At 41.5% G+C, this 27,836-nt stretch overlaps 2 protein-coding genes across 3 annotated transcripts in view; one reads left to right on the top strand and one right to left on the bottom strand.

The window, feature by feature from the left end:
- The window catches only part of LOC131591870 (actin nucleation-promoting factor WASL), a 50,807-nt gene extending 47,529 nt beyond the window's left edge, over positions 1 to 3,278 (top strand). For both annotated transcript variants that reach the window (XM_058862978.1, XM_058862977.1), the window contains one exon: positions 461 to 3,278. In XM_058862978.1, coding sequence (XP_058718961.1) covers positions 461 to 522 — 62 coding nt within the window. In that variant the 3' untranslated portion in view covers positions 523 to 3,278. The remainder of the gene's footprint in view (positions 1 to 460) is intronic.
- A 17,784-nt stretch (positions 3,279 to 21,062) lies between these two features.
- LOC131592473 (leiomodin-2) lies at positions 21,063 to 27,435 on the bottom strand. The gene is made up of 3 exons (XM_058864003.1): positions 26,923 to 27,435; positions 21,842 to 23,167; positions 21,063 to 21,497 (listed from the first exon to the last, which is right to left on the bottom strand). The coding sequence occupies exons 1-3, from the start codon at positions 27,193 to 27,195 to the stop codon at positions 21,471 to 21,473; spliced, it is 1,626 nt and encodes a 541-aa protein (XP_058719986.1). The 5' UTR covers positions 27,196 to 27,435; the 3' UTR covers positions 21,063 to 21,470.
- Positions 27,436 to 27,836: the final 401 nt, after the last annotated feature.

Below are 27,836 nucleotides of genomic sequence, written 5' to 3'. Positions count from 1 at the left end.
GACCTTTTATGGGGGACTGTTTTTTATCTGCTTGTAAAGTAAACAAATTCCATTATGTACTAAAGCTGGGGAAGCAGTTCTTACATTCCAGGAATTAATCTGTTCCTGAAGTTTAACAGCCAGTCTGGAACATGCTGGCTACTTGCACATTCTTTAAGAAAGAGTAATAAGTAGTAACTGTTAAATGAGAGCTTCTGATTCCTTTTTCTCTAGAACAAAACACTTTTTTCCTACATGAGGAAAGGAGTAAGAGAAGAAGAAAATTAGATTTAACTTCCAGCTAGTAACTATCTGAACTGGATGTCATGTCTAGCAATCTTAAAATGGAGTATTACTAAACATATTGTCATGACGACCTTGAACTGATCATTCTCTTTTCAGAAAATTGTGACAGAAATCAGTAATACTTTTATCATGTTAATTCTGTGCATGCAAGTGACTTTCTTTTCCTGTCTTGCAGATGAAGATGAGGATGAAGACGATGAAGAAGACTTTGAGGATGATGACGAATGGGATGATTGATCATATATTATTATATATATATTTTTTAAGGTGAATGAGATACTAAACACTGCTTTCTGTCTATGGATTCTGTAAAATTATCATGTAAATGTTCTACCAATTTTGCTGTATATTTTTGTTGCCTTTTGCTTTTTTATTAATCTGTGCAATACCTCATTTAATCTGTAAAGGTTTGTCATAATCCTCTACAAAGCTACTCCCTGTTAATGTGTGCAAGTTTACACCTGGATGATCATGTACATGTGAATACTTTCCATTCCATCAATAAGGGAGTTTAAATGTAATATGTGAGACTGACAAAAACCTTAATGTAATTTAGTTATAATGCAAGAAGGAAAACACTATTTTCATACCCTACTTTTTCTGTATCTAAATTTTCTTATTAAAGCCTAGTATAGCACTATGTTCTTTAAGTGATGCAGCTCTTAGTTTATTTAGCCCCTTGATTTCAAATGCAATGCTATATGAATGTTGAGGCTGGTTTATACGATTGCATGGTTTCAAATACATCAAAACATTGCAGTTCAAATCTTAGCAGTATGCTTTACATAACAGAAAAGCACTACAGAAATGCACAGGTAGTTGTGAAAATTACCTTGCCCTGACTATAGTACTGACTGCTATGAACAGCAGTAGTAATTAAATTCTTCAACTGGGGACCTCTATCTAAGTTAAACAGGGTGCCTCTATATTGTCATAGTGGTAATGGCAACTTTGATGCAGACAGGTTCAACTTTTGGTTGGTTTGTTTTGTTTTTGGGATGGGTTTCTAGGGGATTTTTGGGTGGTTGGGTTCTGTTGGTTAGCTTTTTGTTTGGTGGATTTTTTGTTTATGGTGGTTTGGGGGCTTTTTGTTTGTTTTTGTTTATTTGGTTTTTTTTGTTCCCCGCTCTTACTTTCAGAATGAAAATATCTAAATTACTGGGGGCTGTACTGGAGGCTGGCAATTGCTACAGTGTGATCTGTTTTTAAAATCAATTTTTTGTGGTTTTTTTAGGCTGAAGGGCTGCATTTAAGGCTTGCTTCAATAGCATTTAATTACTTTTTAAAATTTGTAGGACATTGGTGTACTAATAAACACAAGTGGTATTACTTTGCAGTCTTTGCTTTATGGTACACAGCAGATACTGAAACACCAATCCTACATCCTGTTGTAGGTTGGAAAGTCATTAACTCAGAATTATACACTTTGGATAAGTACTGAACTTTATGGCATTATTTTGTCTTCATATGTTGGCTTTAAGACCGAGGGTTGTGATGAAGATCAAGAACCTGATTCACAAGAGTAGTATTTGAATAAATGGACAGAAAATGGGATTTTCATTTCACAGCTTGCACATTTATATACATTGTACTTTGTAGCGCAGTAAACATTGGCACATCTGCCTATTATGAAATACTAATCTATGCTATGTGGGTATTTAATATCTGCAGCATTAATTACTGTACTTACTGTAATTTTCAGGTAGAAAATCTTTTTAAAAACCACATTATCTGACACAGAATGTTTAGCTAAGTCAGTTACATTTGGAGTGTAGTTAATACATAGTGTCCTGGGTCTTTGACTGTAGTCAGGGTATCAAACGGAATTTAAGTTATCAGAAAAGTATTGACGGAAACCCAGTGTTGACCTGATCTTGACAGGCTGGACCTGCATGATACGGCTTGGATTTCTAACCCAATTATAACCTAGTCTTTAGCAAATTAATTTAGTTGTAGGAGGAGAAAAGAAAGTTGCTGAAAAGTAGTGGGAGAGGTATGGTTGTAGTTAAATTATTCAGAGGATGCTAACTTCCTTCCAAGAGTAATTTAAGCACATCACTTGAGAAAAAATTTGCCAAGTGGTCTCACTTTCTTGCAGTAACTTTCACATTGGCCTCCGCTGCTGGAAACACTTCCTGCTAGCTTTGCTGCTGTAATAGCTTGAGCTTTGGATCAAGTGCAAGTGCAGCCTGGTGTAGCTAATGGCAGTGGAGTTAAGGAAAATATTTGTATGGCTTTCATATAACTTCTGGCACTGCACTCTTATTTTTATTGCATATAGGGCATTTTAAAATTAAGCAGATGAGGCCTAGAGGTTTTCCTAACATGCTACTTCCTAGATATGTTTAGCTGTTTTGTTCCCAGAATTGGAATTTCTGTAATATAGTTCATAATTAAGCACCACAGTTCATTAATCAAATTTCTGTTCTGGATTTTAGGAGCTCTGAAGTTGCATTATTGAATAAAACTTTGATTTGTAGATACTGGCCAAAGAAAGTTTTTGGGTTTTCTATTTCTTCATACAAGAAGTACACTCACACCTGTGGTGTCCAGGTTAATATTTACTTTAAAGTAGTGTTTGTTCATGATAAATTTCAGGCATAAAGACTGTGACGGCAGTTAAGTTAGTCATAGCTGCATGCTTCAGCACTCTGCCACTTGCACTCCAAGCAGAAGATAGCATTTCATGATACTGGTGCATTGTTGCTAAACATTGTAATGAAGGCCTCCTATATATTCTGGTTAATTGACTGTCCAGATAGCCTTAGCAATTAACAAACTAGCATGAGGCTTTTGTATCTCAACACTCTATGTGCATAGACAATATCAGCTAGCCACTTGTACGTATGAAATTCGTAAGAACTTCTCAATCATTCAGTTTTCCATTTATCAAACTGAAATTTTTAGTATGTGAATTTTTGAAATGTACAGTGAATAGGATGTTGCACTGGTGGCAATTCATCATGAAGCATAATAAAATTAATTTGACCCAACTAGTGTAAAACTGTGTGGTTTTTAAGTGCTGATTGCGGCACAGGTTTTAAAATAGATCTGTAGATTGATTACACGCTTTAAAAGTGACTTTGGTCACCTGGCCAAGTTCACAAAGCAGTAAATAGCCACTGTCAAATCGCAGTAGTTTCATGTCTCTGGAAAGTTGGATTGTGCTGTTGAATAAACACAATGAGTAAGAATGTGACACCCCGTCCTGGCAGATCTCACCACTGCTAAGCAGCTTCCTTGGAAACAGCTACTGCTGCAGGCAAGTGCAATAAACCAGCAACATTTCAAGGTCAAACAAACGGGATCATTAATAAACATTCTAGAAGTTCTAAATAATTAACTCTAGTCAGTGAATGCTCTGACTTAACCTGGGTTATACAGATGTAAATCCTTGTCCTGCATGTTCCAGAGTTTGAGTTCAGGATACTTCAGAAGTTTGCTTCTCTCTCCTAAAGCATCTGAAGAATCCAGCATTTCAAGCTGTCACCTGGTGTACACTAGGCTTTGAGGTTTAGTGCTTATCTGATTTCTAGGCCTTAAGTGTGAGGCAAAGTTGGAATTGTTAATTGCAGGGTGAGCTGAGGTATATAATAATTTCCTTTCCACTTCATAAGAAGAAGGTCAAAATATGCTTTTGAAAAGAGGCTTTTTTTTTATTTGACAGTGCTCACTTTCCCAAGTAAGTTTCTTGTAAAGAGGAAAAAGGAGGAAAGTTCCTATTGCTTTTAAGACTTTGAGCAGTCAACTGCAACAACCTTTATCTAATCATTAGAGGAATTCTTGGTCTAATTAAAGTTCCTGAAGCTTAAGTACAGTGATAAGCAGCTTTATTTATAGAAAAGTGAAAATGGTTTAGGGGAGCTTAGAAGATACTCAGCCTTTGTCTCTCAAAGGACCAGTGTTACCCTCTAGTGCTGCAGTAAGGACTCCTGTTGCTATGTATTTGTTTACTGCCTGGAATTTTCTTGTGAGTGAGAAGATGGAAAGGATGGGGTAGTAAGAGCTAGAATATGAGCTGGGGAGGTTTCATATCCGTGTTCTAACTACCTTGTCAGTGACTCTAGCCTGTCATGTCTAAGACAGTCTCTGAAAGTTGGAGGATGTTTATCCAGTTGTGAAGGAGCCTTTTTGGTTTGTTTTTTTTTAATTTCCAAATTGCTGCGGCTTGTCTGCTATATTGAGCTTGAAAAATAAAAAATTGGTTGCTTGAAATCACAGGTTTGAAAACAATTCAGATCCATGTTGAGAAATAGAATCATTGCCCAAATATAATTAATGGGATGTTTTTCTGACAAATTTTATTTTATGCTGAATTTTACAGAATTTGCAGGTGTGACCTGCTAAAATTAATTAGACTAGTAATTTATCAGATACTCAGATTTTTCTCTAACATAATTTTAAGTAATAACTTCAGGACTTATCCATCTATAAGCAATGCCTGAAATTAGGAAGTTTGATATGTTACATTTATTGTGGGTTTTGGTTGTTTTTTCCATCTATTAGTATCAAGAAATATACTTTAAGGCCTTTTTTCTTGTGCTCTAAAGGGTTTTTGGAGACTCTCTGGAGTGAAATTCTTGAGCCATTACTTCATGTGCGTGCTTTTTCCTCCCTGAAGCTTAATCATCTTGAGTTTGGTTACTTGTGCAGTGTGAATTCTGAATTTATTACCTAAGGACTAGATGAGGGAGTGCAAATTTTGCTTAAAAAACACCCATGACCAGCATTATATTTTTGTATATACCACTTTGGGAACACAATGAAATCTGGTGTTTAAAGCTTAAGAAATAGGATAATGGTTGTATCATATATCAGTCACAAAGTATTTGCTTAAATGACATTGGCAGGAACACAGAATTGTGAACTGGCTCTTTTGGATGTTGATGTCAAAAAGCAGGGAACTGCTGGAGCATCTGAGCTGTATTTGGAGCACTCTGTTGGTAGATGGGTCATTCCCAGATGCTCAGGATACAAGCAACATGGACGGACAAACTGTTGAGAAGCTTGCACATTTTCTGTTCTCTTTCTTTCTGGATAATACTACAGAGCAGTAGTCCTTTGGACCAAAACAGTGCTTATTTAATAATCGAGAAGAAATAATCCTCAGAATATAGTCATTCAGACTTACGGCTCTCCAACTGTCAGCAGAGAATCTGGCTTTATTTTTAAATTCAAAATTAAATGGGAAAAACAGACTACACCAAATTAACATAAAAAATGTTTTCTGTGGTTCATCTCCTGTGTATGAATGTGAAAGGCCCATAGTTAAAGCAGAAATCTGGTAGTTAGTAGTAGTCTTTTTCACCTGTAGTAGCTGCTAGTATCTAATCCCTAGAGAATATGTTACTGAAACTCACCTGCTGTCTCCAAGACAGGTAAGAAGTGTAGGAATTTTTGGAGAGCAAAGCTGTGTCCTGTCAGTTGTGTTCACAGTGCTCAGGCCTGCAGCTAGTAGAAGAAAAAGAGTATGAATTAATTCTGTAATGTTAAAAGATCCCTTTTGTGCTGTAGTATCTTCTGTGCTTGCCCTACAGGAGCTGGGATACTCTCCTGACTCACACTCATGTCCTGCCTGAATAACCCAGATGTTAAAACATCTCAGCCCTTGCTACTTGACCATTCTTGTCTTCATTAACAATTCCCCTAAACTTCCAGGTAGAAATACAGCTTAACAGCACACGGCTATTGTTTAGCACATTTCAAAGGAACAGTTGTCCTGATATAGATTCTGTGGGAAAAAAAATTATCTATCTACCAAGGTGAAGGACAGCAGAGATCCTAAATGATCAGTTGGGAAAACACTGTGCTGGTTGCTCTCACGAGCACTGTAAGAGGTGGGTGGAAAACAAAAAGTCTACAGTCTTTCTTTGGTACTGGGCACATTGCCTGGTTCATTGTGTGTGCTCACTCTCCTGGCTACAAACCTCAGGAAACCATGCACACCTTGGCAGCAACCAAGGCTAATCATCATCATTCCAACATTTTATATATAGGATATGCATATTTATATATATTTATATATAGGATATGCATCCTTGCTCAAGCTGCCTGTTCAGTCTAGAGATGATACCTGGATTGGGAATGAGCTCAGAGCAGATTCCTTGTACTTTGTGCCCTGGATGATAGGTTTTACCTGAGTTGCCTTCAACTACGCTGCAGTGGGGAGGATTTGGTGAGTCCTGTGTATTCTGCCAAGCAGAAGTGAAATGTCACAGTGCTCCCTTGTAGACACAAGGTATCTTTGTTTTCTAAAAGGCTGTAATTTCAACCTCCTGACTGAAATCAAATACTGTAGTAGATCAAGTTGTTAGTTGCATCCCTTGTGTTTTCAGTCAGAACAGCTTTTCTGTTGCTTCTAAAATCTTCCAGAAGAGTGATGGAATACAAAATCATTACAGTATGGAAGCATTACAGATCTTCATAGTTTCTGACTTTCCACCTAAACTAGATTATATGCTGCCTTCTGTCCTTCCCCAAGCCATTTTCAGCCTCTTAGGGCTTGTGATCAAATATTCCTTCTCTGCCTAGGTAGAACTAGTGCCTTCTGAAAGACAGAGAAGAGTCAAGCTGTCTGTACATTTGCTGTCTCATCCATTCTTTGCCATAAAACAAGTTCAGGTTGCTAGCAGGAGGACAGAGCCCTGAACTGAAACTGCTGCTATGTGTGACAGAAGCATCTTGTGTAACCTCAAGTAGGTTCTCTGTTGGTGCTTGTTTGAAGGTGACTCCACAGAGTCATCAGGCCATCAGGGCAGATTGTCTGCACAGGGCATCTCGGCAGTGTGTACTGAAAGTCTAGAGAACAGCGTGGGGATCGTGTCCCCTACAGCAGGCCCCATGGCCCAGCGCTCAGGAGGGGTAGCTGTGCTCAGAAACGTGTGACGTGTGACTGAGCAATAGGGGATTCAGCTCAATGTGGAATCCTGCATTTGTCCAACTCAGTCACTCTTCTGACCCTGTACTCATCTCCACCCGCTGCAATGAGCATGTAGACGCTGAGCAGGTGCCATCTTGTACTCCAGACACTTCGATGCAGGTGTTTTAACTGAAACCAAATCTGTCTTGCTCTGTGCCTCAGTTGCTCATTTGTCTAACGGTGCTAATAGCACAATGCATATAAATACATCTAGTCCAGACATGTACTGCAGTCCAGACGTGTGACACTTAAAATATTTTTAAATTTTCCGTGTTCAAATTTAGTTATCTCAGTTCTCAGAACAAAAACATTAGGTAAGACTTCTTCATTTCCACAAGGTCTGGTTTTCAGAAACAGAAGCCATTTTTAAGCTCTCAAAATGAAAATCAAAACAACATGAATCATGTCTGTAGAGCAGTTAATCTGAGCAGTTTGATTACTTGTAGGTGCAAATATTGGGTCGTGCTCTAGTGTTGCATCAAACTGGTTTTCAATTTAATATTTTGGAAACCCAGCCACAGCATGCAGTTCCCCATGGATTTAGTTTTAATAAACTAAAAATGTTTTAATATACTGTGTGAAAGACAGGAGGTTTGGGACCTACAGACTAGTTGCTAATCCCTTGGTTTACAAGCCAGGTTTGCAGCACAGCTCGCATCAGGAGCACTTCACTGTGAGTGACGGTGTCAGAAGCTTAGCTGATCCCGAACAGGGAGTCCTGCAGCACTGTGTGGGCAGCCCTATCGTATGGCTGTGCCCAGGCTGCACCAGGCTGCCTCCCTGGCTGTCCACCAACAGCCACACATTCCTCCCCAAACAGGTGAAAATGGAGTTTCATGGGCCTGAGTCATTTTAAAATCACCAGAATCGTTGCTTCTCCGACTGCCTGTAGGTCTGCAAGGTCAAAGGCGCAGCAGTGCTGCTGCTGTGCTTTCAGAAAGTGCAGGGCCCTTGGAAGACTGGAAGTACAGAAGGCATTCTGTTTATGGCTTAGATTTACTGCAGCTCTGTGTGTGCTGGCTTCTGCTGGTTTCGTCTTACTGCCTCGTCTGTCTCTGTCACCTCGGTTTGAAAGGGGCCATCCTGTTTTCATCAGGGTGCACGTTACAGCTCTGACTTTGTTAGAGGAAAGGCAGCCAGTAGCTTCGAAGCGTGTGATAATATTTTTGCTGCTGGATGATAGTCACACTATATTCCCCAGCCTCTTGGGTCATCATGGGACATTAGGAGAAATTGTGACAGGATGTGGCTGAAGTCAGATTGATTTACTTTCCTCTATTAAATTTCTTTTTTTACAATTTGCACTTGATAACTACTACAGCCATAAGGTAAAAATGTGTCAGCCATTGCATCTGAACGACATGATCCTTGCTTACTTAAAAAAATTTAGGACTTGCATACATTTTTAGATTCCAGCTAAGATTTTATTAATCTTTCTGCATAATTTTCAGTGGACAGCTGCACTGTCAACATGGAGACAGAGAAGGCTTCTAAGAAACACAAGGGCAAGCGCAGCTCTTTAAATCTGACCTCCTATTTTGTCCCTATGAAGACGGCGCTTATTTAGCAGCATCTATGTTGTTGCATTAAAGAAGGAAAAAAGAAGCAAAACCTTTGTCCATTGTGTTGCTAATTTGAGTGAAACTGGCAAAATGTTTCTGCCCTACACAATTTCTTAAGGTCTTACTGAGCAGAAGCTCATAGAGGCACTCACACCAAGTTTTTTTACTTAGTTTAACTATTGTTTGTTCTGTGCATGCATGTGCATGCTGTTGGGATGTCCTGGAAACAGCCAGGATGGGAGCTCTACAGCAGCAAGTGCAGAGGTACAGTTGTACTTCCCTAGCAGTAGTCTCAGTCCCAGAGAAGAATATCTATTTAATTGGTTTGATACTTCAACCACAGGAATAGAGTTAACAGTCTGCAGAGAGTGAGTCCCTGTAGGATTCATAATGGCCACTGTGCCCTAGCTAACTGTGCTGTGAGGTTGTCTCTGCATCTCTTCCCTGCTTCTCTGAAGTGTGAGCTAGTTCAGAGAAGCACACAGCTGATACACAAGGTACAAGCTTACACTGCAGATGGGAGCATCTGAAGCAATCTGCGCAGTGTGTACAAAGCCCCGTTCTCTCTGCTGTGGATTGGCAGAATTCACAGGGCAAAACAAAGGCAGGAGTTACAGAGTTCAGAAGGGATTTTCCAGGCGATCTGAAGCAGTGCCCCATTACACAGAAGGATATCAGTGGGTTTCAAGAGTTCCACAAGTTCTTGCTACAGTTTTGGTGGTTCTTGCAAACTGGCAAAACATTGCATAGTATCAGGGGTCATCGTTAGGCTGAGCAGAGGTTGGAGCTATATAGAGGACATAGCTCTGTGGTACTGGAGAAGGCAGTTTAAAAAAAGGCTGATTCTGCATGCTGCACTGTATTTACAAAATTCTACTGATAGAGAATTTTTATTACCAGAACAGGCCTATTTTGTCCCCCTAGATACAATTACATATTTTATATGCAGTGCAGGTGATTATGTAAATGTTTTCTAATAAAATCTATAAGAAAGATTTTTACAATACAGAACAGAAGCAAATCTGTATTAAAAATGCTTTGTGATTTTTTTGCTTTTGAGAAATCAATGCTGAAGAACATTTATTTAGATTCACAGTGGAAGTTTCAGTTTTATCTTTATATACCAAGTAAGCCTCTCGTGTTTATCACATTTCCAGCTGTTGTCCCAAACACAAGCTTGCTATTGGGTGCAGGGCACCAATTCACACTGAGATGAGGTATTTCTATTTTTTATTCAAGTTCGTGCAAAGTAGGGAGCTGGGACGTAACTCACAAAAGGCTGGCTTCTCAATCATCAGAGCTTCATGTTATTTATACATTTTAACAAAGGCCTCAGCATTCATTGGTTACAGATTACATAACTTTTTCATTAATTAGTGTTGAAACTCCTATTCCCAAGTTATGTCTCTCATTCTCATGCTAATTAGTCGGCATGCACAGTTGTTCCCTCCACTGGAGTTGGGTTCATTTTGAGTTGGTGGTCAGTGGGTTGGTGGTCAGGATCTCCCACTGCTGGTATTACCTTTCCCCCAGTTACTGCTCAGTTGTGCTGACTTCACTCCTGGTGGCTCTTGTCCAAACAGTCCATTTAGCTTGGGACTGTCTTCCCTTTCCCTTAAAAGATTAGTTCAGCACACAATGTTCACAATGCAATTGCTTAATCATAACTATCCATCTCTAGCTACTGACTAGCAACAAAAAAAGTTGCAGTTTGATTCAGATTTTGGGGGGCTCGGATCTTGAGGGGCTTGGTACCACAACCACAAGGACACAACCCTTTACCTGAAACACAGTGAGGGATGTCAATTGAGGGATTGTGTGATATATACTAGGAGAGAATATTCTTTATCAGTAGTGAGACATAAGATGAAAAGATTTCTTATCCTTTGTTTCGGTTCAGAGCCAGTGGGAAGGAAAAGGCAGCTTGATGAAACTTTGATTCAGACTGTCTTCATGGATTAGGCTTGGATTTTCTTACCTCAGGTACTTTCCTCTTCCATTATCCAAATAATGACAGATGAGGATTAAAGAGGAAAAGGTTGCACGGTGTCTTTTGACATAAAAATGTGAACTTAAGCAGACATGTGAGGAAAGGGTTGACACTGATGAGAGCCCCTGAGCCCAAGCTGATAACATTTGAATCACCCTGGTTATGTCTCCGAGAGAGTTATTAAACAGACAAATGTCCCAAAGCAAACGAGAAAAAAATCAAGCCTCTTCTATGCAAAACACTGCAATGAAGGGAAGGGTCAGCAGAAGAAAATTGAAGGGATAGAGCATATTCCTCCATAATTTTGAAAGCGGTAATTGGAGGAATGACGAGAGATATGGGAAGAAAAAAGAAAAACTGGCCATAGCCAAGCTTTTCTTGGTGCTGTGCAGCACGGAGGCCAGGCTGTGAGAAGGCCCTTCAAGTGAGAAGTCAGATCACTGGCAGGATGGTGCTCACCTCTGCCCCACTGCAAGGTGATCTTCACACACCGCTTGGGGGAAAGGCAAGTAAAATCATAGAGTCATAGAGCCTGAGCTGGAAGGGACCTTAAAGAGCATTTAGTTCCAACCCCCTGCCAATGGACAGGGACACCTTGCACTGGATCAGGTTTCTCAGAGCTCCATCCAACCTGGCCCTAAAGATTTCTAGGGATGAGGCATCCACAGATTCTCTAAGCAGCCTGTTCCAGTGTGTCACCACCCTTACAGTAAAGAATCTCTTCCTAATATCTAATCTTAACCTGCTGTCTTTCAGTTTGAAGCCATTCCCCTTGTCCTGTCACTGCCTGATCTAGAAAAATCCCCTCCAGCCTTCTTGTAGGCTCCCTTCAGGTACTGGAAGGCTGCAATTAGGTCACCCCAAAGCCCTTTTTTTTCCAGGCTGTACAATCCCATTTATCTTAGTCTTTTTACACAGGAAAAGTGCTCCATCCCTCTAATCAACTTGATGGCCTCCTCTGGATTGCTTCAAGGTACATGTCCTTACTGTGCTGGGGTGTGGTATCTTTTCTTCCTCATGCATTTGAATGCAGCCTTCCCCTCCGCAGCACGGTGTGGGCCCCGCCCAAAAGCAGCTACCGTGAAGGAAATACTGCTGGCACTGGTTAGCTCCGTGTTTGTATTTTGAAGGATTATAATATATCTGGTGTAAGAGGCAGGAGAGCAGAGCAGAGCAAGAGCTTCTACAGAATTTCCAGACTAAATCCCTAATTTCACTTAGAAGCTAAGTGTAATTATGCAACTCCTGATTTGCCTTCAGGTCATGCACAGCTGATTTCAACTAAACCAGATGTTCTGCTTTTAAAGTGTGATATTCTGTGTCAGAAATAGCTACTCAAGCCCACTGCTTGCTTTTACATGCCAGGAAGCACCCTGGAAATCTCCCATGACTTCAGGACAGCAGGTAGCATCTTTCGCTGACAAATAATGGAACAAGGTGACCACATGTGAATCTTCTTTTCACAGACCATTGCAACTCCCCCAGAACCAGCAAGAGGACTGAACGACCCTGCAGTTTTCCACCTCATGGCTTGTTGAAGAACTGAGCAGTTTTACCATTTTCCCCAGAAGTAATGAACTGTCCAGAGTTCTTAATTTAAAATCAAATGAGACAGAGACCCTGAGTTTGCCCAAGAGACACATTAACTTTGAATTTCAAAGAAAATATCCTTTAAACAAAACTATAGTCAAATTTAAAATCTTTTGAGACCATTGCTCCATTTGTAGGAGGGGTTAAATATTTATCATCTTGGAAAGAAGCTGATTTGGAAAGCAGGTGTTTATACATTCATTGAAATATGACAGAGTGAAGTTCAGGTCTTTGCTCTGAGCCATCTCAGGCATGTGAGGCAGAGCAAGTGATGGGAGAGCAGTCTTGGGTAATGCAGGTCCCCAAATGTGATGAGGACCCCGCTTTCCCAGTTACTCAGCACCACATCTCCTCTGGTGTGGAATAAAGCTGAGGAGAAACACACTGCAGAGGGGAAAGCTGACGGCTTCAGAATCAGTCTGTAGGTGGGATCACAGCTGGCTGACATGGGCCCTGAGGAGGCAGTCTGAGCACCTCGTGCCCTTTGCAACTGCTCACCCTGCATTTAAGTAAGCATTAGAATGAGACACAGCAAGTTGGAGTATTGACATTCTGTACACTCATAGGCAAGGCCGCTCATTGCCACACTGAGGTGATACTATCCAGTGGGAATGGTCCTCCATGTCCAGTGAGGTTGGTATTAATGACTTTACTTTTCACCTAGGAAGATGACAATGTACTAAATAAGACTTTCCAGTGGATATTGTTTAGGCAGACTAAGAACTCTATCTACTATGTATTTTTAAGAGCCGATTTAATTACGTTTGATGTTTTCTTGGAGCAAAGGCCAGTCTGGAGGAGTCTTTATGCTCTACAGACAGGAAGCTGACAAAATGTGCTCAGCGCCCTTGAGGTAACACCATGTCTTGTAACAGGGAGCTGTCAGAGCAGGATTAGGGCTCAGGATTGTCTGACACCCAGCTGTGAGCTCAGTTCTCTATGTGACCTGTGGGATTCTTTGCAGTGGGAATTTGAGAGTGGCAGCCAGTGGCACGGTGGGGTTATTCAGGCTGCTCAGCTGTGCTGGGCTATCAATTATCAACATCTGTGGCTCTGTAGTCAGGGTACTGATCCAGAAAAATTAAATCCAAGCTAAATCCATGCTGCCCAATACTGTCCTCCCTCTGCTCCTAGCTAGAGGTTCCCAGCATCTCCTTTGCACCAGCAACACAGCTCTGAAACTGCAGTGAGAGGTCTAAGGAAGAAAACTGGAAGAGTCTTCCTTTATGTTGGTTGATTTATATTTTTTTTCTACAGTGTACATCCAGAGCTGCAAAATTGTCCTGGTGTTGCACCTAAAATCCAACTACTGGTATATTTGGAGTGATTGGACCTCAAACTGATTTTAGTCACTTTAAACTATAGCAGAGACTGACAAGTTTAGCTCATGACTGGTTAGACAGAAGATAATCCTGGCATGGGATGACATAAATCTTGTAACAAGGACTTGTAACACACCCAAACCCATGCTAAATTGGGATGAAAGGCAGTATTTGCCTTGTCTGGGTGCTGCCTGTGCAGTCACAAACCTCCTGGACTGGTGCTCCTGTCCCACCACTCACAATACAGGCAGAGTTTGTGTGTACCTGCCCATCCTCCACAGCTGAGACTGACCTGCCACAGTCCAGGCACACTTGGGGAGGAGGAAAACAAAGGCCTGGAATTTGGCAGAAGTGATTAAGAGCACATGAAACCTGAGCACTGTTGCCTTCCAACTTGTTTGTGAAACACAGCAACACATGCATGGGTTGCAGATTTAGAGAGCAGTAAGCTGAGACCGAGCAACAGGGGTGACCCCACACTGTGTACACATAAACACTTCCTTCAGGTGCCTGCAAAATTCACTGCTTTAACTGTAGGTCAGTGACAGCCCTCAAGAACACTCATGAATGTAATAATTAAAAAATAAACCTATAGCTCCAAATGTTTCTCGCAAAAAAAACCACACAAGCAACTGGAAAGAAAAGCCCAGGATATACTTAGTCCTTCATGGGTGGATTGACCTAATGCTCTCAGGAGAAAGGCATAATGGGCTGCAGAAGGAATTTCTTACCTACAGAATTGAAACTTCAAGTATGTCCTACACAAGAAAAATAGTCTCATGCATGGAGGCTATACTTGGTTAGTCTGGTGAAATGTCTTTTAGGCCACTCCTGGGAATAATCCCAAATTTATCCTCCTCAGATTGCATAAGCATTTCTGACTATCAGTTCCTTAGCTGCCCTTTTCTTAAGTGAGGAAGTCTTCCTTTTCACAGGCATTCTTTCACAGCCAGGTGACTCCTGTCCTCATGGCTTGCCTCATCTGCATTTGCAAAATTTCCTGCATTGGATCATAGGCTGTGCTTCTCTCACCATTTAGAAATACACCATTTAGAAATATGAAGTTATATTCCACCAGTCAAAGTATTCCTGTTAGCAAAAATAAAAATAAAATAAATATAGTAATAGTGAATCCAATAGCACTTGATGCCTGAGGGTCTTGGAGCACACTTCAGCCCGTGTGACCATAACCTTGCAGTACTGTGAGATGGATCAGCACTGTGAGATGGATCAGTACTGATCTCTCCAAGGCAAAGTAGAGGCATAACAAATTTAAAAATATACCCCAGAGTACACAAACAGCCCATACCCCTCAGTCTTGGCTTTGAGATACATGTCTGGGCTCTTACCAGACACTCAGTAAGATTTTTTACTGTGACTGTATTTTATTAAAAGAAAAACGTCTCTCTGTGGTATAGTTCTGTAGAAAATAACCCAATTTTTTTGCCATTAAAAAAGCTTTATAAAATTAATATTCATTTGAAGCTGAAAGTAGTCAAAGGTTACAGATAGAAATAAATACATTCAGCAGATAGACTGTTTCCTCACTTTCCACAACGACAGAATTTTTTCATATCTCCATTTTTCCTTTGGACTGATCCATCCTTTTCACACAGAACAGTTACATTTAGATCTGATAGTTCCCCAGCTACCCTGCAGCCCATGCATGACAGTTGCCCTATTTTTCCACTATCTATGCAGAAAGAAAGCCCTCAGCTGCTGTGCTCTCTCTCACTGCAATTCTCTCCTTTGCCTTCCAGTTTCAGCACAAGGTTGCATCCCCCCAGCAGACCCACCACCACCATGGACCTCCAGCCCATGCTGCCCTTGCAGGACAGCCCTGGCAAGGCAGGGAGCAGTGTGGAGCTGGGGCAATTGGTCAGTCTGTGCTGGGAGCTACCTCATCCTTACCAATCACCCACTTTGTCCAGATGTACACCTTCACTCTGCCTACCCAAGCTGTGACAGCACCCCTTGTCCCTAATCCTCTCTGGCTCCAGGTCTTGGCAGCTCAGGGTCAGGCTGAGGACTGAGAAGCTCAAGACCCAGCCAATAGGTAGGATATTGAGTATACACCCTTGATAATGGTGTTTTCTGAGTAAAAAAACTCTTCAACATGAGTCCTCTGTACTTCTCAGAGCAAGAGAACTGTCATATAAAATAAAATTACTAAAATACTGCAAAAAACACAGTCCCAAACAGAAACTTCATTTAGTGCCTAACTTGAAACACTGTTAGTGGGCAGATATTTCACACATGTGTAAAGAAAAATATCTCATGCTACTTAAATAAAAGGGGCCATGAAAAATCACGAGGTGATTCTGAAGAGCATCTTCTCAGTGATATAGGTACACAATTTTTTTAAGCAAGGCTTTTTTTCCTGGGTGCAGTATTTCTCATTATGTGTGTGGCACAATTATTACTATCCTATTTAAGAACTCAAAATTCAAAATCAAGTAATTGATCTGGCAAGTCAAAGTAAACTTGTTTTATATTTTTTGCGGAATGAATCTAAAAATTAATTCTGTCATAAGTGCAGTATTGGACAAACAGATCTGACAGAATCAGAGAGTCTACATGCAGTGCTGGGCTTATCAATATGTGAATCAAATTGTACTCCCTCTAGTAAATTATTAGTTTCCTGCTGGCATCAAGTATGGATGATAGTAAGCCAGAATCTAGTAGAAGACTTCAATTTCCATGTGATAGTCTCTGTCTAAAGTTACATCTCACATGGATTTGAAAATAGAGCATCTTACTACAAATTGTAGGATATTTTTACAACTTTCAGTACTATTCCATGTTGCAGATCCTGTGGAGTTATCACATCTAAGAGCATTAATTTAATAATGGCAGGGCTTCTGTGTTACCAGTTTCAAGCTTCTGCTTCTGAAAACACCAAACCATAGAAGCTTATTTTCATAAGCTTCTTGCATTATTTTAACAGTAAGAATTTCCCCATTCTTTTTTAATGGGAAGACTGTTCCAAGCACCTTCTTGTTCTAAGAGTTTGGATATGGCTTCTAATTTCTGATCCAAATGCAGTCATGCACAGTTTCTGGATTTTTTTTTCTACTGCTAACTATGTCCTGTAGCTCTTTCCACATTGCAGTATTTATAGACATGAGCAGAAATCCCTTTGAGCCTTTGTTTGGCTAGATTGATCCAACCACCTGTTCTCATCTCTCTCACAGGACAGCTCCTCAGTTCCCCAATTATCTCAGCCATTTTCTGTCCCTCTTCCAATTCAAAACAATTTTTCCTGGCTGGTGGTTACTGAAATTGTACACACCCTTCCAGATGCTGTTTCATTTGGGCCTGCACCTGTGAAAATAGTGTTTGGAGCTACCCCTCCCCTTACATCCAGCATTGCAAGTACCCCCTTCGTGGCTCACTCACCGTGGTCATTCGTGCCACCCTCTAAACAGCCTGCAGACAAGTCCTCTCTATTTTGGGTGTGGAGCTGCTCTGCCTTAATCATTACTTCCACTGAACTGATGGACTTCTGAGAAAGATGTACAGGTGGTGGCGTGGAAGTCTGCAATACTCCCAGCTTCTGCTGCATTCTGCAAGAGTTGTAACGGTGTTGTGCTACCATGTGGGCAATGGAGAGGCCTTGGCTATATGACTGTCCTACACCAGCCCTTCTGGCTCCCCACCTGTGTGCAGCACAGACTTGGCCTCCAGAAATGCATGTGGCTTCACCTGGCAGGAGTCCCCATGGTCACCTGCCCTGTTTGGTGGGAAGGTGTCACCTCTGCAGGGTGGTTGGACCAGCACCTTTGCCCTCAGCCAAGCCCTAGAAAGGTGGGCCACTCTCCAGAACATCAACAGGGGACTCAAAAGGAGGCAGCAAAACTTCCAGAAGACATGAAAATAAAATTTCTTGCTCTTTTATGAGCTCCTTTTCTTTCTATAATTTCAGACACTTCTCTAGGTGGTGAGGCATGAACTAAAGGGCCACATACTGGATTTACAGGTAACAGTCAGGCTCTGGTATCTGGTTCTTTCAAAGATCAGCTTTTTTATAGAATCACAGAATCCTTAAGGTTGCCCTAAGGTCATTACTCTAAGATCATTGAGTCTAACCCTTAACCCAGTAGAGCCAGATTCACCTCTAAACCATGTCTCTAAGCACCACACCTACACATTTTCTGAACACTTCCAGGGACACCTCCGCAGCTTACTTGGGCACCCTATTCTAGGACTTGATCGCATTTTGCTGAAGAAATTTTTTAAAATAACCAGTTTAAACTTCTCCTGGTAAAATTTGATGGCATTTCCTCTCGTTCTGTCACTTTTTATCCAGGAGAGGAGACTGACGCCCATCTGGCTTCAGCCTTCTGTCAGGTAATTACAGATAGCAACAAGGTCTCCCTTTTCTTCAGGCTGAGCACACACAGCTACCCCAGACACTCCTCATATGGGTCACTCTCTAGACCCTTCACCAGCTCTGTTGTCCTTCTCTGGACATGCTCCAGCCCCTCAATGTCTTTTTTGCGGCACACAGGATTTGAGGTGCGGCCTCATGCTGCTGAGTTGTCCTGTGTTCCACATGGAACATGTAGATGATGGATTTTGATGTGTGTTTTTCTGACTGGCCACCCACTGCAGGAGCCTCATGAGTCCAAATGAGGAGCATGCCCGCATCCTGGGGCTCCCATGTCCAACCCTGATGGGAGCATAGCACAGGGCGTGCAGGAGCTGACTCCAGGACACCTTTCCTGCGGGTCAAACAAGAGGCAGTCAGGCCTCCAGCAGAGATCACTTGTCTCCCTGTGATCAAAAAGAAGTGGACAGAGCTTACAGGCAGGACCTGGGCCCCAGGGGAAATGGCCCAGGGGTGTCTGTTCCCAAAGCAGAAACATGTCTTGGCACCTCTTGGCTCCTGCTAAACCATATGAATGGTTTATGAATGAACCATATTACTGTCCAGGAAGGCAGCACAGTAGCTCCCAGAGGGGTTGGCATGCTTGTGATACAGTGCTTGCTTGCCTGTTTGAATGGAAAAGAAATTGCTTCTTGGACACATCTGTGAGGGAGCTCAGCAGCACTGGCAGCTGAGCTGACACCCCGGAGAGGAGGGGACTGGCTTTCCTTTCAGTGGGGCATCAAAACCTTAACAAGGTATTCGGGGGTGCCTCGTGGCTCTGCAAATAAGAGCCATGCCTTGAAATGCCTCCAAGGGAAACTGCTGTGAAATGTATGTAGGCAGAAGGTAATTGCCCAGATTAGACTTTGGCTAAGGCACAGGACTTGACACTTGGTGAGGGAGTGTGCTGCAGGGGCTTTGATAACTGCTTGTGGCTGCTCCTTCCTGACTGCACAACACCTCGGAGCAGGGCTCACACCTGCGAGGGCTGATGGCCACTTGACAGCCCCCACAGGCAGAAGCTCCACACAGAGCCTCATAGGAGCTGTGCTCATTGTTCTCTCCTTCTGCAAAAGGGTAATTACAACAGCTCTCACCAACCTGAAAAATGAATTCTACCCTCTTCCTTTCTTCTAGGCTTTTTATTCTTCCACATTTTTCTCTTCTCTTCTCTTCTCTTCTCTTCTCTTCTCTTCTCTTCTCTTCTCTTCTCTTCTCTTCTCTTCTCTTCTCTTCTCTTCTCTTCTCTTCTCTTCTCTTCTCTTCTCTTCTCTTCTCTTCTCTTCTCTTCTCTTCTCTTCTCTTCTCTTCTCTTCTCTTCTCTTCTCTTCTCTTCTCTTCTCTTCTCTTCTCTTCTCTTCTCTTCTCTTCTCTTCTCTTCTCTTCTCTTCTCTTCTCTTCTCTTCTCTTCTCTTCTCTTCTCTTCTCTTCTCTTCTCTCATCTGCCACTTTCAAGTATTCATTTTCTTCTTTATTGTCTCCTTTTTCTATGTAATTTTTCACCTCTCATACAGACAATTTCCTCACTTGTCACTCTACTTCTTTCCTCAAAAGTATGGTATTGTTTTTAAAAAACATTTACTTGACCAAATCCTCTCCATCATGCTTTCCATGAGTTCTCTCATTGCTTTTTGTTTTCCCTTGCAGCTGCTTAGCTGCTTTTGCCATTTGATTAAACATCCAGGATGTTTCTCATCCTTCCCAAGTTTCTGGAGCCACAGGTCTACACCTGAATGTGGTCTGCATTCCAGTATTGCTTCCATCCTCAGAAGATCCCAAGCCCCAGTTTGCATTTCGTCATGGGAGATTGACCATAGGTTGATTTTTATGTTATGGGAGCTTATGCAATTATAAAGGCAGCTAAAGACCAATTGTACATATTTCCTGTAATACTGGATCTAGAAATACTCATAAGTTGTTGTGATCCTGAGCAGGAAGAAAATTGTTGGAAAGTGTTTCAGTTATAAATTGCTTTTGGTATGTTTTGGTCAATAAATACAAAAGAAAAAGGTGTCTTCACTGTTTCCTTGCCATGGCAGTAACATTTGTGACAACTCATTAGAAGACTCCCTCTCCATTAGGCTTATTTCCCTCCAGTAATTTGTTCCTATTTCTGTGAAAATCTGTCTCATTAATATTTGTAGGTACAAGCTTACCCATATTTTTTCAGTGCCGCTACTGGGTAACCCTAAGTAATTCTCTTTGATGTGGCTTTATATAAAAGAAATACTAATTCTGTTATTTATCATTGCAATGAGCAAACTAATACTTAGTAGTGTTTCTGAACATATCTCTTTTCTCACCTTTCAACATTTTGGCCACTACTCAATCTTCTTCATGTTATCACTGCCTTCACAGTAGCTGAAGCACCAAGAACCATAACTAATTTGACAGAGGGAGATGCCTAGTGCTACATGAAGAAGGGCTATTTGTGCCATTGCCCGTGATGTGATACCTCCAGTCGTTCATCTCCAAGAGATGTTGGCTCTGCTTCCACTGTATCATACTGACAGTTCACACCCTGCTTGTTGTTCAACTGATACTATTGGAAAGCCTTTTTCCACCTGGAGGGTAGGCTGCTTTTCAAGTTCCTCTGACTGGATGTCTGCACTGGGGTTAGTTCTGATTACCAACAGTACTTGTACTGAATGGATCTCACTTGAATAAATCTGTTGCATCCTTAACATATTGTCATTAACTATCAGCCTGTAAGTAAAGGTGAACTACAGCTCTACTCATCTCCCAGTTCTTTAGGCCAAGATTCAGGACCTGGTGTGCAACACTGGTGACCTGACACAACTCATGGCTTAGTTTTAGTGGTATATAGCTTTATAAACCATTTTTCCCAATGCAAATATGAAACTGCACTCATGTGGTCTCAGATACTATCCTCCTCACAGGCTCAGGTGCAGCTGAGAAAGATTTCAGGTTCTTTCCCATGAGACTTCCCAAATGCTCATGAACTTGGTGCAATCATCTGGTGGGTTTTCACTCACAGAAATCCAGGACTATGTGCCTGCTTGAAAGCTTCAAACCACATTTATTGTAAATTAATGGAAAAAAAAAAAAAAAAAAAAGAAAGAAAAAGAAGAAATTACAGGCTGGTAAACTATTACATCTCAGTGTAAAGAACTTGTTCAGTGATGTGCAATTGGATATTGACAAGAGTATCTAAATAAGCAACAACTTCTCAATATAAATCTCATTAAATAAAAAAGAAAATTATTTCCATATTTACAGATTACAATGTAAGTGGATCCTTAAAGCATTATTTTATATTTAGCGGGTTTATTTCTTTGAAATAAAAGAGAAATGGCTTGAATCTAAGAGTGTACTTCGGAAGCAGCTTTCTAGACAGTCTGTTACCACCAGTGAAAGGACAAGCAGCCTCCCCTCGATCACTGCTCTGCTTCTCCTGTCACCCGGGCTTTCACCGAAGGGCTTCTGGTACCTCCACCTATGAAACAGTGGTAGGAAGGACATTCATTACATTTGCTATACAGTCTAGATGGAAAAATACCTGAAACTACGGCCAGACATACTGCCAAGAGCTCTGTGCTACACATCATCTCCCACAAGACTGAGACTCGGAAAGTACCCCACTTGCTGTTAAAATCACAGTCAGACAGAAATCACTGTGCTGAGAAAAGCCAAATCAGAGGGAGGTCTCCTCCCAAGTGCTTTATTATGCTCACATTTCTAAGATTTTTTTTTTTTTTTAAAACTAAGTGTACTAAAATTAACTGAACTTGCGCTATATTTGGACCACAATCAGTTACTGAACTAGGATCTCTCACTTACCCTCCTTAATTGCTTTATGCTGCTTGCCCGAATTGCTTCCATAAGGTTGTCATGGAGAGACCTTTGTGGGGTGGATGGCCGGGTGGAGGGTCGTGAACCTTCCTCTGATTTTCTGTCTGAGACTGATTTTAAAGAATCTTTAATTTCTTTCAATATGCTGTTCTCATGTTTTCTGCTTTTTTTGCCTTTTTTCTTTTTCTGTCCATTATGTAAGGCTTTTTTTGAGCTTTCTTGCTGTTTGATGACTTCAGCTATATTCCTGGTAGGTGCCTTCTTCTCTGGAACAACTGGAAGAGGGGGAGGAGGAGGGGGAGGTGGGGGCGAGGGGGGAAGGGGAGGTGGGGGTGCAGGTGCTGAAGGCTGACATTTCACTGGCAGTGCTTTCTTAGGGAGCTTTGGGGAAGACCATGGTGAGCTTCTAGGCGACACATAAGGTGAGGACCGAGGTGTCCCCTTCTGCAAAACTTTGGTCTTTGGACTGACAGCTCCATCACAACCTGACTCTTGTTGCCGCTGCTCCTGCATACGCTTTTGCCTTTGTTTATCCATATTTCTTGTCAGGATACTTGTCATGCTCATTCTTGGGCCAGCAAGGTCAAAGTGGTACCCCAGCTTTACCAGGGTGGTGTTCTCTTTCAACAGTTTGACTATGTCCATTTCCACCTGGCTGCCCATGATGTGCCTCTGATTGTGGAACCGCAGTTCTGTTAGAACCTTGTTATGCTGCAAAGCTCTCATGATGGCCAGCACACCTTTACCTGTGATAAAATTTGACTCAATATTCAGACTAGTTATATGCTGATTAACCTTTAACATACCAGCAATAGCTATTGCCACGTTGTCATCAGCATGGGTGTTAGCCAAGCTGAACGACTTAACCACTGTGTTGTCCCTCAGCGCTTGAGAAAATTGTATAAGCATCTGTGAAGTGATGTTTTCAATGTTGTTCAGATTGACCTCCGTGGTGTCAGGGTCATTGCTCCTAACTTTTTCCAAAGCATCTTCAATAACTGTTGGATTTCCACAAGGGTGGATGGCACTGCTTTTTAAGCTCCGATTATCACTGTCTTTTCCATGATGGCCATTGAGGAAGTTTTCATTGTCCTTTGCACCATTACACTTTTTGTGTCTGATGTGGTCAGAACGCCTGCCAGCTGCAGCATTTTGCTCGTCCTCATGTTCATCATCACTCTCAGCTTCATCTTCCTCTTCATCTTCTTCTTCATCATCCTCTTCGGTATATGCCTCCTCAGACACTTCACTATTGCTTTCTGTGAAACATTCTTCTTGAAGTTCTTCTGAATTGTCTTCTTCTTGCTCAGAATCCTGAACAGGAATGCAGGTGTGGGTGTTAAACATGATTGAAGTAATGTAACTACTGCCTTTTAGCACAGGAACAATTATACTGACACTATGTAAGTTAACATTGAAAGCTAAAAGCAAACAGATAGTTAGGAGAACAGAAAATGTTTCAATTAACACCTTTTTAACATTATTTCTTTTACATACTTTAGAAAATGCTCAGCAAAAACTGCAACCACTTTACCAATGCCAGAGATTTCTGCCAAAAGAAAACTTGATACAAGGTATTATGACACGGACATACTTCAGGTTTTCTATGTGTTGGCATGTCTACAAGGGGATACAATTTGGATCCTTGACAGCAGAAACATAAGACAACAGTTTCAGAATGAACATGAGCAACAAGCTTCTTCATTTCATGAGGATTAGACATCTCGGACTCCCTTGAATATGTCAGTATATCTAAAAAATTAAAGGTTGCCATGATTTGCAAAACAAATAGTGTCTCCATGTGTAGTCTTGTATACCAGCATGCAAAACATTCTGTACAGAATCACAGAAGTCATGTCAAAAATACTTTGGATGTACTGCATGGGCTGTACATACTAATAAACTATTTGTGAAGAAAGGATTGAGATGCACTCCCACAGGTAACATATAATCACATGTCAATAACCCCTGAATTTCTTTGTGCTTGTCAAGAGCTAAACTGGTGCTCACTGCCAGCTGTCACAGGTCAGCTGCCATACTGTGAATTGTTATAACTCATTGCCTACAGAGCCAATGCACTGTTTTGCTGAAACACAAGGTTATTTTAGTGTGTTTGGTGGGTACCAGGAAGGCAAGTTTGGAACCATGCCCCAAAGCCCTGCTTGCTGCCTTTGGCAGTTATGGTGGCAAAAGAGAGCACTCTACAGAGGAGCAGGAATAGGTCTTCACCCAGGAAAGCCTCACTCTCCACATGGAGACTCCAGTAGTGTGATGGGGATCTATGGGGCATGACAGAACCCAGAATCAACAATCAACCTTAAACTTCTTGCTCAAAAAGACCTTCCATGTCATGTTTTGTCTACTGGAAAAACTAGAGGTAAGTATTTTTCTTTACATGATGAATTATATTTTTTCTGTATGCACTAGTTTAGCAATATTCATGTTTTAATCTCTGTAAAATACTAGAGTGCATTTTCCAAAATGAGTACACTCTGCAGAGACATGGTGATTCTGTTTCTGGAAAACAAAAGTGTTACTAACAGGACAGCCTCTTTTTAGACAACCTGTGCAGTTTTAGTTATCTGGTTCTGAAAATAGAAAACTGTTAAAATGCATGGTACTACTGTTTCACAATTTTCAGCACAATTCTGTGCTGGGATATATGCAAAAAAGATGCCAATTGTAATGTTTGCAGAACTGTGACTCTTAATGAAACAGAACATTGAGCTGTTTCTGCCTGATGTTCCTGAGCAGTCAGTACCTGGGGGTCTTGCAGGGTCTGATTGCATTGGCCTGGACACAGAGATCTTGTAGGACCCAGGCCCATTGCTTCTCCTGCAGAACATGTGCAGCAACGCCCTTATGCTGAGAGATATTTTGCCACCTATAGGCTTATTATGGGATCAAGATTTGTATCTGTATCTTCTATATATGTGTAGGGCTTTAAGGCCTGAAAACACCAGGTATCCAAAGTCCTGTTTTCACCGCTTTGGTTTTATATCTTGAGGAATATATGCTACAGATGAGCAGAAGGAGGTGCCTTTAAATGCACTATTGATATGTTTAGTGTTGCTAGATTAATAAAAGCATTTTTGAGTGGCATTTCTGAGGTCAAATGCAGAATTTAGTTGCCTGTCATGTACATTGTCTGGTGTCATAATAATCTGCATGATAATTTTGAAATTTAATACAGAGATGTATTCTTACTGTGGCAGCACTGTGGTACAGGACTGCTGCTGGCAGCCTGTAGGGCTTCACCTTACTCTGTGGGGGTAATTTAATGAAAAGTTAGGACTAAGAGAGTCAATGTAGAGGTAAATATCTCTGGAGGACAAGTTACTCACCCTAAAAGGCTATCTGCAAGTTGTTTGCCTTTTGGACCAGCTCATCTGTCACCACTAACTATAGAAGGAGCATGAATAACCATCTTAGATAAAGGTGCAACATTTCCAGACAGTTGAAACCAAGAAGAAAATTATTTTCAAGGAGCTTTCTTATTGCCATCACTAGAGTCTTTGTGATCTCTATATCAGCATATCAACCTTTTCTTATTTAAGGATGCATTTAGGATGTTTTTTCTCAGATCAAAAAGTATAGAGTCTTTTGCCAGGACTTGGAGGTTTAGCCACTACCCATCATTAATGCTGTGTATACATGGAAAAAGGAGGAAAAAAAAAAAGGAAGATCCTGACATTGTATAAGATACTGAACTAGACCTGTTCAGCAGGTTTTCTAGAGCTGCCCAGGTTTCAAGTTCCAGGCTAAGCTGGAAATAAACATTAATCTTGCCATTTACTCTCTAGGACTGACAAACAGGGAGTGAAGTCGATGTCTGCAAGCTGATACTAATGGTCTGATGACAGCTACTGCTCTGTGCTCTTGCTTGCAAAGGCCTTATATCACCATTCACGAACAAGAGAAAATACTTACATGTAAAAACATCCTGGATATTGCAGGGTAATTTAATCCATCTGACTTTCCTCTAGGAGGATATTTTATCTAATGTATAAACTGAAATTATTACCTTGCAAATTAAATTAGCTCCCAAATGAGGGCTGTTAGAGGTTCTGAGTTCAGTTTTGCTGTCTTTGCCTTTGTTGAATTACTTTGTGCTTAAACATGGGAAAATGTCTCCCTAAAAACAGAGTAAGAGCTTGATATGAAGCAGTGCTTAAAAATTACCAAGTCCCGCTTTGCTTTGAAATTACATGGAGCCATCATGAAAATAGAAGTTGCTTTTTGGCTGGGCTCAGTATCACATACACTTTTAGCACAGATCAGGAGTGCCAATGTGGACATCAGCTGAGACTTAGAGTGCTCACTGCTTGCCAAAACTAAGCCCTTCACTCCTGCCCAGCTGTACTGTTCATTTGCAGTTCAGGAAATGGCTTTTATTACTAACATTTTTATTTTGGGAGATGAGTTGCCTAACAAACATTATTGGTTGTTTTTTTTGGGAATGCAGTTAAATGGTTTGACTGATGACTCTATCCCAGGCCACTTTTTAAATAATGTACAGCTGCCCTCTGACAACAGTTGCCAGAAGACCGCTGAACCATGCCAAGGATCCTCAGCAGGAACAAAGCAACACAAGCTGCTTTCTTCCAGTGAGCACAAAGCCTGGCATCCGCTTACTCAACTTCTGACATAACATGTAGTCAAAATTATCTTCCTTACATGCTTCTCAGTAGTCAATACTGGCTGTTTTTTAAGAAAAGGAAAAGGCAGTTTTTGTAGCTTTCTTAAAAAATCAAATGCTATCCAAAAGTCCACATCTCTACCTATTAATATTTTTTAACAAGCCCTTTAATTTTTTTCCTATTTTAATCACTAATTATAGTTTTTATGGCACTTTCCTCTGTTCTGAGCTGAGCCCTTAAGGTACCTCCAGAGAGAGCAAAAACTCTCTGAGCTAATACTCAGTGCTTTAGCAGGCATAGAGGTATGGCTAACAATGTTCTTAAAAATTCTACAAGAGACTGAAAAGAAATTAAATCAGTCAGTGAGATCATGCCAATGAAGAAAAAAACAAACACCTATAGGAAACAGCAAATGCCTCAGCATCTTACCTTCTCGCATGCACCCAGCCTCTCTTTTTCTAGGAGTTTCTTGGTCTCCCTCTCCCAGTAGGCCATCAGTGCTTCCCGGCTGAAAGTCCCTGTCGGTGTTTTCTCTGTCAGGCTCTTCTGCCGCTGTCCCACTGGAAGGTTACGGTCGGGCTCTATGTCCTCTAGCTCCCGCTCCAGCTCCTTCAGCTCCTCTTCAGTGAGGGACGCGAGGAGCTCATCTTCATCAATGTCTTCATATTTACTGAGCTCTCTTCTATACCCAAAGGTAGACATGGTCCTGCTTGGTCAGGCTGGTACAAAGCTAAAGTGACCAGGCATTCAAGAAGGCAAGCAAGCACAGCAAGCAAGCTGTGTCTCCTGTGGTCAGCAACTGTTTCCCTGCATAGCCAGAGGCACCCTTTTAAGAGTAATCACTGGGGGCTTACGACAATGCATGAAGGGATGAAAGCATGCTCCGTTTTAAGCATCAGACGTCAGCTAGACATCTGAACAGCAAGAATGTCCCAACACTAATGTTTGCAAGTCCCTTAAAGAGGGGGATTATTGACACACTGGCCATGGCCATATTTAGAACAGGCAGCTAGTGGGAGAATACCAGCCTTGCAGACGGGGGGGCGGCACCAAATAAAAACCTGGGTGCACTTACACTGGCATCATGTCCAAATTGCAGCAGGGAAGAACAATGAAAATCCATTTAATCCTGAGCTGTCACAGGGGCTGGAAATAAAACACCCTTGCTGTTGTTCAGTGGACTTCCTCTCACTCTCACGGTTTTCTAGTGGAAGGCTGTTATCCCACCAAGGTGTTTGCAGGAGGTTGGGATCGGTGGAAAGGCAGCCAAGGGGAAGAGGTGAGCGTGCCGGCAGCTGTGGGGAGCACTGCTCCTGCAGTGCCACATGTTGCCTGTAACAAAT

This window comes from Poecile atricapillus, chromosome W, assembly GCF_030490865.1.
Source record: "Poecile atricapillus isolate bPoeAtr1 chromosome W, bPoeAtr1.hap1, whole genome shotgun sequence".
Classification (NCBI taxonomy): Eukaryota; Metazoa; Chordata; class Aves; order Passeriformes; family Paridae; genus Poecile; species Poecile atricapillus.
The sequence above is the reverse complement of the archived record's forward strand: the minus strand, read 5'-3'. Positions and strand labels throughout refer to the sequence as shown.